At 46.4% G+C, this 17,429-nt stretch overlaps 9 protein-coding genes across 9 annotated transcripts; 3 read left to right on the forward strand and 6 right to left on the reverse strand.

The window, feature by feature from the left end:
- Positions 1 to 2,063: 2,063 nt before the first annotated feature.
- On the reverse strand, positions 2,064 to 2,932 carry VE01_09910 (uncharacterized protein; the record flags this gene model as incomplete). Its single annotated transcript, XM_018279317.1, has 2 exons — positions 2,064 to 2,434; positions 2,506 to 2,932. The coding sequence occupies 2 exons, from the start codon at positions 2,930 to 2,932 to the stop codon at positions 2,064 to 2,066; spliced, it is 798 nt and encodes a 265-aa protein (XP_018125703.1).
- An 845-nt stretch (positions 2,933 to 3,777) lies between these two features.
- Positions 3,778 to 4,281, reverse strand: VE01_09911 (uncharacterized protein; the record flags this gene model as incomplete). Its single annotated transcript, XM_018279318.1, has 1 exon — positions 3,778 to 4,281. One exon carries the CDS (start codon positions 4,279 to 4,281, stop codon positions 3,778 to 3,780), a length of 504 nt encoding a protein of 167 aa, XP_018125704.1.
- Positions 4,282 to 4,317: 36 nt separating this feature from the next.
- On the reverse strand, positions 4,318 to 5,355 carry VE01_09912 (uncharacterized protein; the record flags this gene model as incomplete). Its single annotated transcript, XM_018279319.2, has 2 exons — positions 4,865 to 5,355; positions 4,318 to 4,808 (listed from the first exon to the last, which is right to left on the reverse strand). Exons 1-2 carry the CDS (start codon positions 5,286 to 5,288, stop codon positions 4,318 to 4,320), a joined length of 915 nt encoding a protein of 304 aa, XP_018125705.1. The 5' UTR covers positions 5,289 to 5,355.
- Positions 5,356 to 6,303: 948 nt separating this feature from the next.
- On the forward strand, positions 6,304 to 6,891 carry VE01_09913 (uncharacterized protein; the record flags this gene model as incomplete). The annotated part of the gene is made up of 2 exons (XM_018279320.2): positions 6,304 to 6,313; positions 6,373 to 6,891. The coding sequence occupies exon 2, from the start codon at positions 6,496 to 6,498 to the stop codon at positions 6,889 to 6,891; it is 396 nt and encodes a 131-aa protein (XP_018125691.1). The 5' UTR covers positions 6,304 to 6,313; positions 6,373 to 6,495.
- A 623-nt stretch (positions 6,892 to 7,514) lies between these two features.
- Positions 7,515 to 8,336, reverse strand: VE01_09914 (uncharacterized protein; the record flags this gene model as incomplete). The annotated part of the gene is made up of 2 exons (XM_018279321.1): positions 7,515 to 7,993; positions 8,300 to 8,336. The coding sequence occupies 2 exons, from the start codon at positions 8,334 to 8,336 to the stop codon at positions 7,515 to 7,517; spliced, it is 516 nt and encodes a 171-aa protein (XP_018125692.1).
- A 1,191-nt stretch (positions 8,337 to 9,527) lies between these two features.
- On the forward strand, positions 9,528 to 9,999 carry VE01_09915 (uncharacterized protein; the record flags this gene model as incomplete). Its single annotated transcript, XM_018279322.1, has 2 exons — positions 9,528 to 9,685; positions 9,870 to 9,999. The coding sequence occupies 2 exons, from the start codon at positions 9,528 to 9,530 to the stop codon at positions 9,997 to 9,999; spliced, it is 288 nt and encodes a 95-aa protein (XP_018125693.1).
- A 44-nt stretch (positions 10,000 to 10,043) lies between these two features.
- On the reverse strand, positions 10,044 to 11,312 carry VE01_09916 (uncharacterized protein; the record flags this gene model as incomplete). The annotated part of the gene is made up of 5 exons (XM_018279323.2): positions 10,044 to 10,249; positions 10,305 to 10,679; positions 10,727 to 10,862; positions 10,913 to 11,097; positions 11,152 to 11,312. The coding sequence occupies 5 exons, from the start codon at positions 11,310 to 11,312 to the stop codon at positions 10,090 to 10,092; spliced, it is 1,017 nt and encodes a 338-aa protein (XP_018125694.1). The 3' UTR covers positions 10,044 to 10,089.
- A 1,345-nt stretch (positions 11,313 to 12,657) lies between these two features.
- VE01_09917 (uncharacterized protein) lies at positions 12,658 to 14,211 on the forward strand (the record flags this gene model as incomplete). Its single annotated transcript, XM_018279324.1, has 5 exons — positions 12,658 to 12,900; positions 12,952 to 13,179; positions 13,229 to 13,374; positions 13,425 to 13,878; positions 13,927 to 14,211. 5 exons carry the CDS (start codon positions 12,658 to 12,660, stop codon positions 14,209 to 14,211), a joined length of 1,356 nt encoding a protein of 451 aa, XP_018125707.1.
- A 2,086-nt stretch (positions 14,212 to 16,297) lies between these two features.
- Positions 16,298 to 16,990, reverse strand: VE01_09918 (uncharacterized protein; the record flags this gene model as incomplete). The annotated part of the gene is made up of 2 exons (XM_018279325.1): positions 16,298 to 16,675; positions 16,724 to 16,990. 2 exons carry the CDS (start codon positions 16,988 to 16,990, stop codon positions 16,298 to 16,300), a joined length of 645 nt encoding a protein of 214 aa, XP_018125742.1.
- Positions 16,991 to 17,429: the final 439 nt, after the last annotated feature.

Raw genomic sequence — 17,429 nt, forward strand, 5'->3', positions numbered from 1 at the left:
AGTCTAAAGCGTTTATAAGTAGTATATAATATAAGGGATATAGACATTCCTTTTTTATACTAGTCTTAAGGTACTTATTAATATAATTAAGTAGTATAGATTTCATTATCTATTACTATATCCTTTATAATAGAGAAAGTCTCTTATTACCTATATAGTATAGATAGTAACCTATAATAGTAAGCGTGTAGCAAAAAGTAAGGAGCCTACATCTCATTATTAGATTTTTAAGATTCTATTTATAATAGTTGCTCTAGTCATCTTTACTACAACTAAAATTGCAACATGCATAATAGTACTTAGCAAATGGGAGCTTTCGGTTCTAAAGCCGGCGGGAGTACGAGCTAGGTTGTTAACTGTAGGTATCTCGTAGCTTAAGCCCTTCTCACCGTTTAGTATCACACCTTAGGACTCGAGACTCATTATGGGAATGCCTAGTTGAAAGATCTTCTAAGCGAGATCTCACTTTTCTCTCCGACCGCCTTATAGCTTTGGATGGAGTTAAGAGTGAACTACAAAAAAAGATGAGGTTGAAGGATATCGCCTATGCATATGGCTTGTGGGAGAATGGGCTTCTACGTAATCTACTATGGTTTGTAAAGTCCTAGGCCAATCGAAGTTCCATGCCGCTGCGAATACCGTTCTAGTCTTGGGCATCGACAGCCGGAGCAGTAAAATTCATTCCTTACGTAAAGGAAGATAAGGAGGGACTTTCCTGCATAACCAGCTTCACCGGTGGCAAGAGCCTTCTTGTAGAGGGCCGCGTTAGAGAAGTGTCGCAAATCGGTGATCTCGCTCAACCTGCAAACGTGGATTCCATAAGGAAGAGTCTTACGAGCAGTGTATCTTTATTTTTCGGCTCGTGTGCACATTTGATATGTGATGACCGACATGAGCCCATCGGTTTCGCAGCGCTCGATGAGTACCACAGACCTAGCGATGGCCCTGTTTATTGTCTTGCTGTTACGTGCGAAACCTTCCAGTTCGAATCTCCGCTTCACAATGGGCATACTTTCTTTGTCCTGCTGTTACAGACTCTGCCCGGTCGCGTTAATACCTTTACGCGCATAGGGATGGGTAGGAAATCTCCTCCATTTTGGTTTGAAGACACGCTTCCACGTCAGATTAGCGTTATATAATTCAAGTTTATAAAGCATAAGTTACTAGTTGTCTTTCGTTTCATAATCTCGGGGCTTTCTCGTTGCGTGGATAACATAATGGAATATCAAGCAGGTCAATCGGCTGGTTAGGAGTTATTTCTGAAACTAACCATCAATCGGTCTCCAGTCTGGCGGGGTATCAGTTGGAGGATCAGCTCATCCCGGGTTTGCGCATCTTATGCAAAGCGGTCAAGTCTCGCTCTGCAGAAGCAATGAAAGAGTATACAGCGCAAGAAGATAATTTGCTGATGCGCCTCGTAGTTGCGCCATTGTCCTTCCTTGTTGGCTTTTCAAACCAGCAACATAATTAATGACATTCCTGTCTAACTTAGACCCTATGCGGCTTCGATAACCTGAAATCTAAACCAGATATTGAGAATACTGTGGACTGTTGGAAGTTCGTCAACTGCAAAATCTAGACATGGCGGGAGCGTCCCTTTTATACCATTTTCAAGCTCACCCACGCTCACCCTCGCTCACCCAGGTCACCTAAACCACCCGATGATCCGTGGGCATCTAAAATTGCGGTGCATCGCATCCATCGCGTTTCAATACGAGACCCACATCTTGCGTTGTCGAGGTGGTCCCCATCACATAATTGAGGTGGCTCGTATAGCCTCAATATTTTGAGGCAGCGACACTCACCCACTAGTCCCGATGTCACCGACCAACCTAAAATGCAAGTGAAAGCTTGCGTATCCTCTGGATAATAGTCTCATTCGTGCCAATAGGAATAGCGCAGAATCGGGATCCCTTGCCGCCTAAAGGGTGAGACAGGGGCGTAGCAGGGTGAGTAGGGGGTAACCATGCACTGAACGTATATGTGCGCTACTGTCTCATGGACAACTTGAAAAGCAAGCTTTGTTCTCTTAATTAGAAGTCGACGAAATAGCCTGCTATGTGCTATTTGATAGTCTGAATAAATTCCTTAATTAGTTCTTTGACATCATCTGGTGCCTCCACGCAATGCCAATGACCAATCCCACTCAAATCCTTAGTCGACTTTTCAGTCTTCTTGGTCCCATATTTCTCCAAAATCTCCTTCGGGCCAGATAGAGGGGAAGTTACATCATCTGATCCCGTAATTATCAACAAGGGGACATTGATAGCTCCGTAATCTGGCGGCTGAGCAGTGGCAAGTGCATGACAAAGAGACATGTAACCCTCGGGAGATGTGCTCAAAACCAATGCTCGAACAAAAGCACGCTGAAGACTGCCAGCCTTCTCTCCCGTAGCAGTTAGAGGAATTTTCTTAGCTAGCGTCTCAAGACTGTCTATTTAAAAGTCAGCATTTTCTGTCAAAAAGCTAAACTAGATGGAGTCAGAAAGAGCAGCTAACACTTACCGCTCTGGATAACCTCAATCCTCTGCTCGAAAACAGGCACAATGGCAAATTCAGGATTCACCGGCCCAAGCAACACAACCGCCCTCACTCGATCCGGATATGTAGCAGCCAAAAAATTTACCACAGTACTGCCTACTGAATGTCCAACCACAATAACGCTCTCCTTGATATTGAGAGTGTCTAAAAGCCCTATGACGTCTTCTGCGATAGTAGCGATGCTTTGCTCTGACTTGCCAAGCTCCGACAGCCCGGAACCTGGAGTATCAAGTGCGATGCAGCGAGTGGATGATTTTAGACCAGGAATTATTGTATGGTAAAAGCAGGACGAAGAGCCAAGGCCGTGGATGAAGACAGTTGTGGTCTTAGTTGTAGAGTCTCCGTCGACTGTGTAGAAGAGGCATTTGCCATTGACTTCAACGGAAGGCATTTTTAATATAGTTCTTAAGACACAATACCCAAGGTGATAACGCGCAATTAATAGGAGCTGAATAGATTCAGGTGGTAGTGGATCACTGCAGGTTAGAATGACGTCGCGATGACGGATGAGGTATGAGTTAGAAAGAAAGCTACTATCGAGGTGACGTGACGAAAAGAAGGAAAAGAAGATGGATGACACGCAAAGGTGAGGAAAATCAAAATAAGACCATAGAATATATTTTGAAGAAGATTAAGTAGTTTGTACAATTAACCCTCTTAGCCTCTTTCGCAATAGCCTCGTTGATGGCAGCCTACGTGCGTCTCTCCCCGTCTTGCTCTTCGCGCATCTGCAGTTCGGCTTGCAACTGCGCGGCTTGTTGCTGACCCGCTGCAACTTGTCCTTGATATGCCATGTCATGTCTAGCAGCTGACCGCGATGCTCCAATAACTACAGCCGTGCCTAGTAATGGCCTTCTGCGACGTCCAAACATATCGGTGTCTATAATTCAGATGGTCTGATCTAGGTGTGGATTTCTCTCGTGTGCCAGGAACTTTGAAGTAATGTGTTATTCGTTCCACCCTTTAATTGGTAGGTAGTCTTAGGGAAGAAGCAAATGAAGAATAATACTTACACTATAAAGAATTTTGAAGCTGTGATGTAATAGCTAAAAACTGCTGCGTAGTCAGCGTGCAAGAGAGGCCTGCTCCTTTATCGCCTTCTGAACCATGTCTGTGGATGAGAACCCCATTGCTCATTATGAGCCGGCGGTGCTGCTTTAGGTCCTTGAAATTTACGTCAATGGTAAAGGACTCCGCTTGAGCGCGGGGCCCATCAATTCGTATGGCAATAGATACCTATAACTGATTTAGCGAGAGGGCGGCTGTCATTCCCTCGTTACTTGTATCAAACGAGACCGGATAGAGCTTGCCACGAAGCTCGTCTGCACTGGTGAGGTAACAATTCCGCCAAGGCCCGTTCTCAGCACCGTAACCTAGTTTCTCAAATACTAATGCCAGCGCCTGTTTAGCTTCGTCGTGCTTTGAATCTGCGAAGACCACGTGGCTAAGCAAGGTCGCTGCAAAGCGGAGGTCGCCATTCTCGACATAAGTTTGGGCCATACAGACGACCGCGTCGGCGCCTCCCATACAGAACACATAGCGTCGGCCTTCCTCTGCCGGGGGGTGCTCCCAAAGATGAGCTGGATTGCCATCGTACCATCCCATATATCGTTGGTAGATTGCTTTCACATTGTGGCTGATGGATCCGTAATAACCCTGTGCGTGCCAGGCCCTCTGGAGCGTATGTGGGAGAACGAAAGACTCGGCTATCTCGATCCCTGTCTGGCCCTGGTTTATCATACGAACCGTTTGGTCGTGTAAGTATGCGTAGAGGTCTCACTGCTCTGAGAGATATTGGGTAATTGCTTCGCGACCCCAAGTAGGCCAGTGGTGCGAGGCGAAGGAGACGTCTGCATCATGGGCAAAAAGAACAATAGCCTCATCTAAGTAGCTCGACCAGGCCTGGGCATCACGGACCACTGCCCCTCGTAGAGTTAAGATGTTATGGAGGTTATGAGTAGCATTTTCAGCCATACATAGAGCCTTGCGTTCGGGAATATAGAAGTTCATCTCGGAAGGCGCTTCCGTTCCTGGTGTGATCTGAAATATGAAACGCACGCCATCAACAACCTCTTCCTGACCAGTCTTAGTAATTTCTAGAGTTGGCGGAATCAGTGTAGTTGTGCCGGTGGATATGGTGCTGCCAAGCCCTGTGGAGATCTGGCCCTCTGGTCCTTTCTTGAGCTCATTCCCATACATATACACTGCACGGCGAGCCATCGCGTTGCCGACAAAGATATTCTCCCCTACAGCATGTTCCACAAAGCCTTTAGGGGCTAGTATCGTGACTTTTTTGCTTGTTTCCTGTAGCACACCACGGGACCACCAAAATGGTCGCCATGCGGGTGCGTGTAGAGCAATCCAGTGACGGGTCGGTTTCCACGGTGTTCGCGGTAGAGTTTGAGACCAGCTGCCGCACACTCCACAGAGATTAGAGGGTCAATGACAATTATACCTTGTTTTCCTTCGATAACCGTCATGTTGGACAGATCAAATCCACGGATTTGGTAGATACCGTCTGTGACTTGGTAGAGGCCCTGCTGACGACAAAGTTGGGCTTGGCGCCAGAGGCTCGGGTTGGCTGATGGCGGGCACGAACCTTTGAGAAAGTCGTATTCCTCATTGTTCCAGATAACGTGGTCCTCGTGATTTCTGACTATGCAGGGTTCAAGAGCAGCGATAAAGCCTCGACTCGCATTATCGAAATCAGTAGTGTCAGTAAACGAAGAAGAGGTAACTTTAGACATAGTTAACTAGCAGGCTTGTTTTCATGCGAACTGCAGAGCATAGCTGAAGCTTGTACCAATATTTAAGTAAAATTTTGCAAGGAAGAATAAAAAGAGGTCATGCTAGTAGTATATGTTGCAAGACGTATCACTAACGTACTTTCCGCGTTATTATCCACTTGCCCGCTAAGTATGATGCATAGGTGACGTACATAAGATGAGGACATGTCTACTATAGATATTAAGCCTCTATATTATTAAGGATTAGAAAATCACTGGTCAAGGTGGTCGAGGTGGTCCCGATTACAAAATAAGGGCAAGGGGCAGCAAGGCTCACCCGCTGCTAGGCCAGATGGCACCGATTTAACTATTATCTAGAGGATATGCTTGAGATCGGTGGATTAGTAGTTGGGTGGGTGACCACCAGCGAATACCCACTGTTGTATGTTTATGGTCTTTTTATACCATCTATCTACCTTCTTCTCCTTGATGGATGGGTTGGCAGGTTTGCCATGCCCACTTTTTTTTTCTTCGCTAGGAGGCATGACTTTAAACCCAACCTGAACCTTGAAAGTGTAGGGGTCTATCGGTACAGTACAGTCTACATACAGTATAATGTTAAATCATAGTAAGGAGCTTTATTGCACTATAGCTGCATCGACTAGTAGGTATTTCTTCGACTGACACGTTCCCAGCATCTGTGTTGATTTACAGGACGCAAGAAAGGATTGTCCGAGTTGGCCATCCGCAAGGAAAACCGGGCATCATCGAGCAATTCTACGCACAAGTCATCTCTTCAGATGATGAACTCAAGAAGCTTTGGAAGGAGCGGCCTGATTGCTTGAACGCTGATATGCCTGTTCGGCATGATTGGCCTCTTGGGATCATTCATCAAAGGCGAATATTCATCTTGTCATTTGCTCATAAGGTTTGTATACTCTAATGAAAGTTACCGTTACGTCCAAAAAAATACACATCAGCTGTTTACCATCCACCGACATTTCCATATCTAAAGTTTCAGAAATTTACAATTCGTATATACTAAGGTTTGCAACATTGGCTTGACGTACATCCAAATACTAAATACTGACATTTGGGCCAACAGATTACCTGCCTAGCCGCTGCTCGAAATAGTCTTCGAACCTTTATCGACTGGCCTGACGACGACCTCTCTGAAATCTACAAACGGGCCTGAACAACCAGCACGCATGTTCTAGCCGCAGCAGTAATGCTCCTTTTCGGGATCCTGCTTTCATCCGAAGACGAAAATGGGCTCTTCGAACTCTCTGAGATGTGGAATTTGGTTCGTGAATGCGTTCCTCCGCTTCAAAAGCTCGTGAAGTACAGCACGGTAGCGGCGCGAGACGTCAAGGTGATTAGTATTATGCTGGATTATGATGCAAAGATACAGCGGAGCGAGTGGAAGAGACTTCAGATTGTCGATGTTGTAGCGCGTGTGCTCCAATGGGAGGGAATCGAAAGGAACGTAGGGCCTGAGGGATACCCGGGCATCCCAGAGATAGGGATTGAGGAGGTGGATATCATAAGTAGTGAGTCTTTGAAAGAGATGCTAGCCTATATAGGCAATGAGTTGGACATTGCGCGTGGGCCGAGAGATTTCTGATTTAAGAGAGGTAGCGGTCCTCTCGAGTGCTACTTATGTACACTAATACTGCTACTAAGCTGCTATCTTGCACCAGCTGTTAAGTAGATGAGAGACTGGGTGTCCTGAGCTTTTTCGTTCAAGGCTAAGAAAACTAAGCAGATCGTCACGATTTCTTTATAAGTCATAATCATATTATTTTTGTATAACTCGAGACTGATTAAATTTTCTTAATTTCAGGTGCCCACCGCCTGCTTAGACATATTTAAGCTATCTTTGAAGCTTTTTGCCTAAGCATACGCCTTTACATACTCAGCATTATAGATTTCGGACACCGTCTGTGGCGAATATTTCACTACCGACCCTTTCTCCTCACATCCTGGCAAGCAATCAATAACAAAATCGGGATTGCCGTTTATGCAAAGAGGAATTGAATACCGCTCTTTTCCCGATTTGTTAATGACGCGGTGTAGGTTTGAGTTATATTGATCGTTTGACCTATGCCACCATTAGTTCAGGCGTAAAGACTACCTTTTAACCCCTCAAGTCGTCGACATAGAGAGCGGCTGCAGACAGACCTACCATCGCATTAACATATTGCCAATGTTGACCACATAAGCACCCTTCACCAGCACAACATCTAACTAAGCCTCGGTCACATTGTCCCACACCTGTAGCCCATCAACCTCTCCCTGCAACAGCAGCGTAATCGCGCCCCAGTCTGTATGGGCGCCAATCCCTCTCGCCAGCCTATCCTCGGAATCCTTCTCCTGTGGGGGGTAATGGAGGTACTTTAAAAGCGGCACTGCACCTGTCTTAAAAGCGTTGAAATAATCCTCACTCAGCCCTAAAGTTAAAGCGAGGGCCTTGAGAAGATCACTAGCAAGTTCGCGAATGGCAGACAAGTACTCCGTGGATGTGACTTTGAAGTCTGAGGCGCCAGCCATGGTGCTAGCTTTGGGCCAGACGTTAGGTCCAGATTGCATCTTTTTGTTGACGAAGTACGGGTGTGTCGTAGGAATGTCGTCGCCGAGGAAGAAGCCTTCGTTCATTTCGGGCTTAGTGCCGGGTTCGAGCATCTGCACACCATAGGGCGAATAGCCGCGGCCCCAGGAGGTAAGGGCTATATATCATATTAGTGTGTGAAAGGCATTAGGGTGCGAAGATGGGCGTCGTATTTCATTTTCTCTTCTATGGGGAGGTCAAAAAACTCCTTTGACACGTTGAATGTCCGCTCTTGGAGCTCCGCGCCGACTTTGTGCCCTACAATCTGGAAGAAACCGTCGTGCAGGCAGCACGACCGGATGTCGTCGACTAGTTGCTGCTTCTTGGTAGCACCGTCGCTATAGAAAGCTGTGAGTCATAAGCATTTATCGTCATTCAAGAATCTCCATAGATGGACGTCGGAGGAGTACACAGAACCACTTACCAGAAAAGTCAAGGATAGGTGGACCTGAGCCAACCATTCTGGGCTACGAAGTCTGAGTCGAGCTAATGAGAGTGGCTTCCCTCGCAGTGTTCGCAATATATACCCGGCTTCACTGCAGATTTGTGACGCCGTTGAAGGTCGGGGATCTTCGTGTTGCGTAGCTTAGTACTAAAGGTCGATCGGGCCGCGGGCGAGTCTCACCGTCCCGGGCCAGTCGCAATGTGGTCCTGCCAGCGAATCTTTTATCACCAATACTATTGTAGCAAGGGAGAAATCGAATCAACTGGCACAAAGGACATCCTTGTGACCCTTACGAGCGGCCATGTGTAATGGTGTTCGATTTTTATCATCCATCACGTCAACAGCGGCTCCATGAGCTAATTTTTGGTGGATGCCGGCGACCCGAAAGGCAATGATAGAGACCGAGGAGGAACTCCCGGTTCGCCCCCCGCCACGTAGCTTATTGTCCATGGCTGTGGCAAGCTTCAAGCCTCCTCTGCCGCCTCCTCCGCCGTGTGATGGGCGTGTCGCCGAGAAGGAGCTCATCGCGGATCCAACAGATGGCGCAGGAGAGTTTCGAAGAACCGAACCCGTCTCGTCGTCACTCCTCCGCCGTAAGGCACGTGCAAGGGCTCAGGCTCACCGGCCCCGAGCACAGTCGCCAAAGAAATGAGGATTGATATGGGTTTAGGTCCTCGCTATACTCCGCCAATGATCTCGCCTGTTAGGGTCGAGCTGTCTCAGACCCCAGTTAGGAGCGTATTGTGGATGGGAAAGCCGGCTGCGCGAACAAACAGGGGGTGATCCGGCCTGCACAGGACCCTGCTCGGCACATTTTAAGGTACGACCCGGCAGCGGATCCACATGGCCAGGCCAACCATGGGGCGCTGCTTGAGACATGTCATTTCGGCTCCCTATCCTAGTTCAGGGGTTTTCCAGGGCACCACTGTCTTAAGACGATGGCTCTCACTTTGACCCATAGATCAAGAAAGGGCGAGTCGACGTGCTGTGCTGTTTCCTTCGGCATCATGTCTAGGCTCTTCCAAGAGGCCTATCTCGACGGTAGTCAACTCGACGGCTATCTGATTGACGACAAGCTCCGACCTCAACGGTGCCAGCCAGGCACCCGAAGATTCTCGTTCTCGGGGAGTATCTGGAGACTATGAGCTTCCCGTGCTCCCTGGGTTGACGGAACGAGAACGACTCGAGAGCCCTTCCGTAGCGACCGATGACGGCCACCGAGCCCCCCTCCGATAATGACTATGGCCTCTTTGCGGGAGCCGACTCCGAGACCGAGCTTGAAATGGAGGAAGAGGATTCTGATGCTGGTGATGCCGGTGACGAAAACACGGCTACTATTGTCTTTCCTAACATACCTTCTATACCGTACTTAATAAGTAAGCCTACTATTCTAGCTTAATGCGCGAATCTAGATTGATTTTGTTAGCATATCTATTCTAGTCAGCATTCACGTTGGGAGTAGCTCTAAAGCTCTAGATATTGTACCGAGGAACTCCGATACTTACCGAACCGGAGAATGGCAAATTTTGGGGGTTTTGCTGACTTCTAGCGGCTACTCTACCGCATTAAGTGAAACTGCTGTTACTGCTGTTCCCACATCTAACAATTCTAGCACTATAGCGTTCTCAGCCGGTCAAAGCAAAGTCTACATCGACGACATGTTTGTTGCGGGGCAATAATAAAGGCTTATGCGTTTATTTACGAAGATTATATATACTGATAGCCCAATATGAACGTCAATATTGTCTTTTGCTACTATATGCTATAGCCTAGATTGAAAGAGTGGCACCTGCAACGCCAACTACGGCGCTGCGCACATTTGCAGATCCGAGCAAGCTGTATGTATACGGCATGCTAGATGGAGTAAGAGTGCCAACAGGTGCTGTATTAGATCCGATTCCGAGATCATTATCGAAGGCGTTCGCGTAACTATAATTGTCAGTGATGTTATATTTCCAGTTTATCATAGTGATGAGCCACTCACCCTGTTTTATCACTGTATAATGCAGCAATTGGCTCCGTGCAGTTAACAAAGACGTTGCTCTGAACCAAGATTTGGGCTCCATCTCGGGTGTCGATTCCGGTATTCATACTGTCGAAGTACGAGTTGTAGACGTGGCCAGTGCCGTATCTCAAGCTAGGAGTTCGGCTGCCGATGTTGAACCAGTGGTTGTTGTGTTGAGTGACGTGGAGATGTCCGGTATCTTCTGCTGCATTATTGTCGCTGTGGCCGATGAGGGATGCTTTCCAGTGGTCATGAAGGTAGACGTTTGAAATGGTGACCCATTCTGAAGCGTGTGTAACATCAATCAACCCGTCATAGTAATCCTTGCCGTGGGAGAGGTCAGAATAGAACTCGCTGATACCGTAAGTAGACGAATGATAAGATTGTTATGGATTACAAACCAATGGTCAACCCAGACATTGCTAGATGCCTGAATTCCAAGCCCATCACCAGAACTAGCTAGCACGTTCTCGCTGATGATGTTGCGGATGATAACGTTTTTTTGCTTCCATATATAGAGGCCGACTCCGCTAAGTTCTAGTAATTGTTATTGTAGCTCTTCCACAACAAGATCTAGATATGCATACTGGCACCGGGGAGGCCAATGATTGATTTGTTGGAACCAATTCTTACTTGGACATCACCGGTAATTGTACCTTTAACCACAATGATGAGAGGAGTTGCATCGTTGTTTTTAGAGTTGTCGGCAATAGCTGTGAACTGGGCGAGAGTAGACACTGTAGTGACCGTTCCACCTTTGCCCCCTGTTGTTCTATTATGCACATACATTTAGTATATGTATAGCATTACAGTAGTGTCCACTTACCCTCCATTCTGAGTAGCAAATCCGGTGTCAGCAACGTCAGTAATAGTTGCTCTTTTTACAATGTTTGCGCGCTCGACGGTAGAGTCTTCAGTCGGAGTAGGAACAGCCACTACAAGTGGAGCTACAATGGCAAGGCCAAGTGAAACAATTGAACACCTCATCTTGAAAGCGGTTATATGCCAATATAGAGAAGATTGAATTGAGAGTAGTGAGAAGGAATAATTGGAGATTTCGTGTCCTTCTTATATAAAATTATGGACAGCTGCCCTGTAAGTTAATGGCGCCTAATGAGGTCACAGCCCCGAATCCCTTCTACATAATTGCTCTTAAAAGCTTAGCATGGCAGGGAAGGTTTGCGAGGTGCCGAAGATAAAAGAGTTTCTCCGGTCTGGTATCTTGTGACCCCTAGCGTGAAAAGCTTAGTATCGATCTCCCCGAGGCTTAGCATAGCACGGGAAGTTAATCAAGAAGCCAAAGATTGGAGAGTTTCTCCGACACGGGAGCCCGGGACCCCTCTCATCGAAAAGCCTAACGTAACTACTCAAAATTTATACACGGCAGGGTCATTTTCCACGAATGAAACCGAACTACCCCACGTTATGCACAATCTATCGTATAGAGAGTGCAATGTAAGTAACATGCACAGAAACAATACAATTCATAGCTCTCTAGAATTGCTAGATTCGGATCAGAGATAATTATTCCAAGGAAGCGGCCCCTGTCTCGGCATAGTTTGTTTCCAGCACAAAATATGACGCCTTTACGTCGAGAGTGCAGGTTGACAATTTAAACCACATACCAGAAAATGCGTGTAATGACGTATATCTTTGCGATAGGGTGTCACGTATTCTTGTTGCGATTTAATAATTGGGTTAAGTTCTCTTAAGTCTATAGCCGTATCTAACAAGATATATGCTACAATGAGAACTGTAATCTAATACTAGCAATAAGCACAGAAGGCAGCCACTTATTCTCGACGGTCACCTTCAGTATAGTAGTGCGTTTCGAACAAGATACCTTAGATAAATTTGCCGAATTCCGGATTCCAAGGACATGATTCTCTGCACCCCGCGTTTTATGCAGCTTAGATATTAAATACAGCGCATGGTTCATCCAAGCTGTCGCAGCTTAACCATAATCTCTTAATTTTCCACCTCTTAAAAGCTCCAGTTCTATTAATAATAGATTTTAAACGAAACAGGCCGTTTACATAGGACACATGATTCGCGGAAAGAAAAATAAGCATTGGCCGTGTGGAAATCAAACTTGTCCAACCTAATTTACAATATTAGTTCACACACGCGACGAAGCTTGTCCAAAATTAAGCTTTGCCCTAGTAATGCTTCTTACACGAGTAATTAGTTATGAATGTATACGTACATTCATGTACTCAGTCGCGAGTCTGTGAGTAATAGTATAAGAGGAGGCGGTAATCCAAAGGACTTTCCTTTTGTCTCCTTACCTTCATCAAACTTCTCTAAGTGTGCGTTCTAGCTGATATTCAGCATGAAGTTTCTCATCTTTGCCACTCTTCTTCCATTGGTGCTGGCTTGTACCAATCCAAACTCAGATGCTTGTGCCTCTGCAGTCAGTGTGTTAGGGCAGGCCTTCTGTGCTACATATACCACAAAAGTCAACACAGCCACGACATCGCTGCCAGCATGGGCAAGCGCCTGCTCGAATAAGCCCACCAAGATCTCCAGTGTGTGTACTTGCTTCGCGACGGCAACTGCACCGGCAACCGCAACTGTACGTATGATCACCTTGTAATGAGCTCTACTTTGCTAATGCTCAGCATAGCCAACGACATTAAAAACTAGTACGACGGCAACAAAGGTCACAACGACGACATCAGCCCCTGGTGGTGGTGGTGGAACTGCTTGCACTGTGACCGCTTATGCTTCAATCTCCGCTGCCGTTGCATCATGCTCAAACATTGTTTTATCCGGAATTTCTGCTCCCGCCTCTAGCTCAATTGATTTATCAAAGTTGAAGACTGGTGCGGCAGTTACCTTCTCTGGCACAACTGTACGTATGATTAATCGTGACATATAAACTGGATTGCTAACTGTGGAAGACCTTTGGGAAAACGTCAAGCAATGACTTCAACCCCATCGTTATTTCTGGTACCGATATTACCATCACGGGATCAGCTGGCCATGTTATTGATGGAAACGGCCTGGCGTACTGGGATGGTCAGGGTTCAAATGGAGGTGTCGCAAAGTACGTCTGAAATATTTTCCATATAATAGGAATACTAATTCGTGTGTTAGGCCAGACCATTTTATTGTCGCAAAAAACTTGAAGAACGCAGTATTTTCTAACTTAAACATTAAAAACTGGCCAGTCCACTGCTTTGATATCACCGGTGGAGACACTATTACGCTAAGCAACATTCATCTTGATAACACGGCGGGAAATGCTGCAAATTCTGCAAGTGGCGGCCTTCCTGCCGCTCACAACTCGGATGGATTCGATATTTCGGGAACATCTAATCTCATCTTGGAGAATTCGTATGTTAATAACCAAGATGACTGTGTAGCTGTCACCAGTGGAACCAACATCCTTGTGTCGGGAATGACCTGCATTGGTGGTCACGGACTGAGTATTGGGTCCATCGGAGGGAAGAGCAACAATGTAGTAGATGGAGTGACGTTCCAAGATTCGACCATTTCTAATAGTCAGAATGGATGTCGAATCAAGTCTAACTCTGGCACGACTGGAGCTGTAAGTTTAATTTCGCGCTACGGCAGAAACCCGTTAACATTTTCGCAGGTCAACAACGTCACATATAGCAACATTATACTGTCGGGGATTACCTCATATGGTATTGATGTGCAGCAGGATTATTTGAACGGTGGGCCGACGGGTGACCCAACAAACGGTGTCACTATTTCCAACATAAAATTCATCAACGTGAAAGGCACCGTGAGTTCGAGTGCGTATAATTATTATATCCTCTGTGGCTCTGGAAGTTGCTCTGGCTTTACTTTTACTAGTGACAGCATTACTGGTGGTAAGACGAGTTGCAACTATCCTTCATCTGGATGCCCTAGTTAGGTATTATGAGGAATGCATGCTATATTTTAGATTATAATGTCACGTAAATCTATCCGTGTTCGGCACGGATGCTGATATACCCGTGATATCCAGGTATATCCTCGAGTATATACCTACCCTTTGATTTTTGAAAAGTATCCGGGGTATCCAGATACTTCAGGGATATATACGGATACATGCCAAGCATAGCTAAGAATAGCCAAGGCCCATTTTTACAAACGCCGTAAGACCTGTCTTTATACTGTATATAGTGATAAATATCCTTAGAATGAGTGACTCTTCGTTATTAGATATACCAACAGAGCTTAAGGGCTATAGTAGCTATGTTACTTATGCTAAGCCAAGCTTACCAACGCTGTCTACCCCTACTCTACGGCCTAATGATGCTACACTGCTCTAGCTCTAGTCTCTAGGACTAATGCTACTACTAACGACATCTATACTATTTACAAAGCAATCATTCAGCCCTCTACTGAACTGCATATCATGGACTCGTTGCTCATCATAACTCAGTAAAAAGTCCCTTAAAACCAAAGCAAGATGCTTCTAAAGAGGCATTCTCTCCAGCTCTTCCGGCTCGTCTGGCACAAGCCACCCCCAGGTCTTCCTCTGCCTCCCCATCATTCTCATACTTCTGGTTATCTATCACGAGTACAGCTTTAGCAAGCGCAACCTAGGCTACTCTTTCTTTACCTACAGTCTTTCGCAAAAAGAGAAGGTAAACCCACCCCATACCGGGAACTTAGCCAAGCACTACTGTAATCACAGTTATAGGATACGTATTTGTGTCATCAGCTATCCAGTCTCTTGCACCAGGTTTACTATGGGTACGACTTAAGGTAACCTATCTTATTGAGAACTACCAACTAATCGTATCTCACAGGCAGTTGCACATCTAAGCATGCTATCCAACTCTCGCTTCTGAGTCTGAAGGGTAGCACTGCCCTAGATATTATCAGCGATCTTGCCAGTACGTCTCGCCCTATGAGATTCCCCTTCCCAGCAGCATCCTCCCTGTTTCACCAATTCGTTATGCGCAACCTTGTCCAAGGTTGTGCATAAAGAATTGGTGAGTTCGCATGGGATTGGAGTCGTACCGGTGAGGATAAAGATGCCCCAAGTACGGAGGGCAGAGTCTATTTTGGAGATTGTGGCAAGAGATTCGGAAGAGGAGAGGGAATCGGAGGCGAAGAGAGAAGTGCAGTCGATGATATCTTATTGCAGCATAGTGAGTAGAACTTTAAATAAACCACGGTTGCGACACAACATGCTGCACTCCAAAAGCCATTGACTGGGTACTTTACCCCGCATTATATTTAGTCAGCTGTAGCTATTTGGCAGGAGTACCGTCTTTCGTCCACAGAAATTAACTGCCCGCTCTCTAGTAAAAATTGAAGAGACCTCACATATGATGGATCGATCGAGCGCTAGATTTTCGAGGCCCTCATTATCGAAACAGTACGTCTTTGCTACATCGAAAGACGCCTTCGTCTGCGAGTAGAACTGACTGTAGGCTAGACCATCCACCAGCTCTCGGTTAGTTGCTGTGAGAGTCATCCCGATCGAGTCTCTCATACTTAGTGTGGCTCCGTGAAAATTCGAGAAGGCTTCGTTTCCTGCGATAAATCTGAGGACACGGGACTAGATTCCCTCAAGCTTATCTGCCTGCAAGCTGTACCGGATTAGCTGTTGCCGTGACTAGTGCAGGTTACGGTCCCTGACAAGTCTTTCAGTGCCGGTTGCAGTAGTATTTGCCTTCGCAGCACTATGTGAGCAGCTGCGTCACTGCTGCCATGTCCTGACATTCTTCGTAGATTGCGGGTAGGAAAATTCCATCCAGCCAGGTGCTTTCTTGCTCGTCGGTGAGATAACTATTGCGATCTTCTTTCGCAAACGACCACATGTGGGGAAAGAAGACGTAGATGTTGACCTTCTCCCATTAAGCGACGTGTCCTAGGCAGTAATGCGGCACCTTGGGAAGTGGTCGACTGATGATTCGTTCGGTATCTAATGCGTCAAAGTATCGCGTGTTGATGTTTAAGTGAATAGCTGCGCTGAGGTTTGGCATCACATGAGAGACAGGATTCTACTCAATTCCTGACTTAGCGACAGCTAAGCTAGACGTATATGCGCAGAAACTGTCGATGTCAAAGGTGACTTGAGTAGGACGCTGTAGTCGACTGCAACTATTCTCAGAGAGACACAAGTTGTGGGGTAAAGGAGTATCGTTGTCGGAATTGGGCTTGGGAATGCCTGTAAAGATCTCTCGCAAGTGCCGATTTCCATCAATGTATTGTGCTGGCATGAAAGGATCGCTCGAAATGATGTTTGGGATCTCGTCTGCAAATTCTCCTTCGGGGTCTTGGAGCCGGGCAATACTCTGAAGCGATTTATAGGTGTTTGAGGCATCTGATTGTTCATGGTTACTCAGACGCTCAGCATGGAGAAAGTTGTGCTCCTCTTCCTAGCAGCTCTGAAAATGCCGCAACTGCAGCGCAAGTTTCCGAGCAACAGAAGGGTCTTCATCGACAACATTCTCGCCTTCGCAGATATCTTCAATTAATGGCGAATCCGTTGCATTGCCATGATACGCTTCTTCATTTTCGAGTTGTGGATATTGTTCTTGCAACATTGCGGAGTTGGCTTCCTGTTCATTGCAGAGTCGCCGACCTGCTGCCTGTGTAGAAATATCGCGTGTATCATTGAGATCCTCGTCATCATCACCGTTATCGTCACCGTCATCGTCATCGAAAATCGCTATGTTGTAGTCGTCCCCCATATGATACATAGACTCGGAAAAAGAGCCTGGTTCGACATCATTTGGTTCGTGATCTAATCGCGGTAGCCCTAAAGCTTTGTCTTAGAGGGGCGGTAGGGATGTGTCTGCTGGAGACGTTGATCCTGACTGTTGTCTAATATCTCCGTCTCTAGAATCGTGCCTTGCGTCGATGATTGCTCCCGTGAAAGGCTGGACAGATGTGGGTTAGCATATGCGAATGAGGTTCTAGAAGTCTTTGAGAAGGGACGTACTTGAAGTCCTTCAGAGTCTCTGGCAACTAAAATTATATTTGCTCCTTCGTTCTAATGCGCCTCATTTGTAGGTCTGCGTATCAGCTTTGCTTCCCCTGTTGCCTTTGCACGTCTCCTTGCTCTATGAGCAGCACTGCGTACGGCTGCTTTCTTGCGATTTGCTCGATTGAGTCGAGTCTAGACAGATA

Source organism: Pseudogymnoascus verrucosus (assembly GCF_001662655.1).
Source record: "Pseudogymnoascus verrucosus strain UAMH 10579 unplaced genomic scaffold scaffold_71, whole genome shotgun sequence".
In the NCBI taxonomy this organism is placed as follows: Eukaryota; Fungi; Ascomycota; class Leotiomycetes; order Thelebolales; family Thelebolaceae; genus Pseudogymnoascus; species Pseudogymnoascus verrucosus.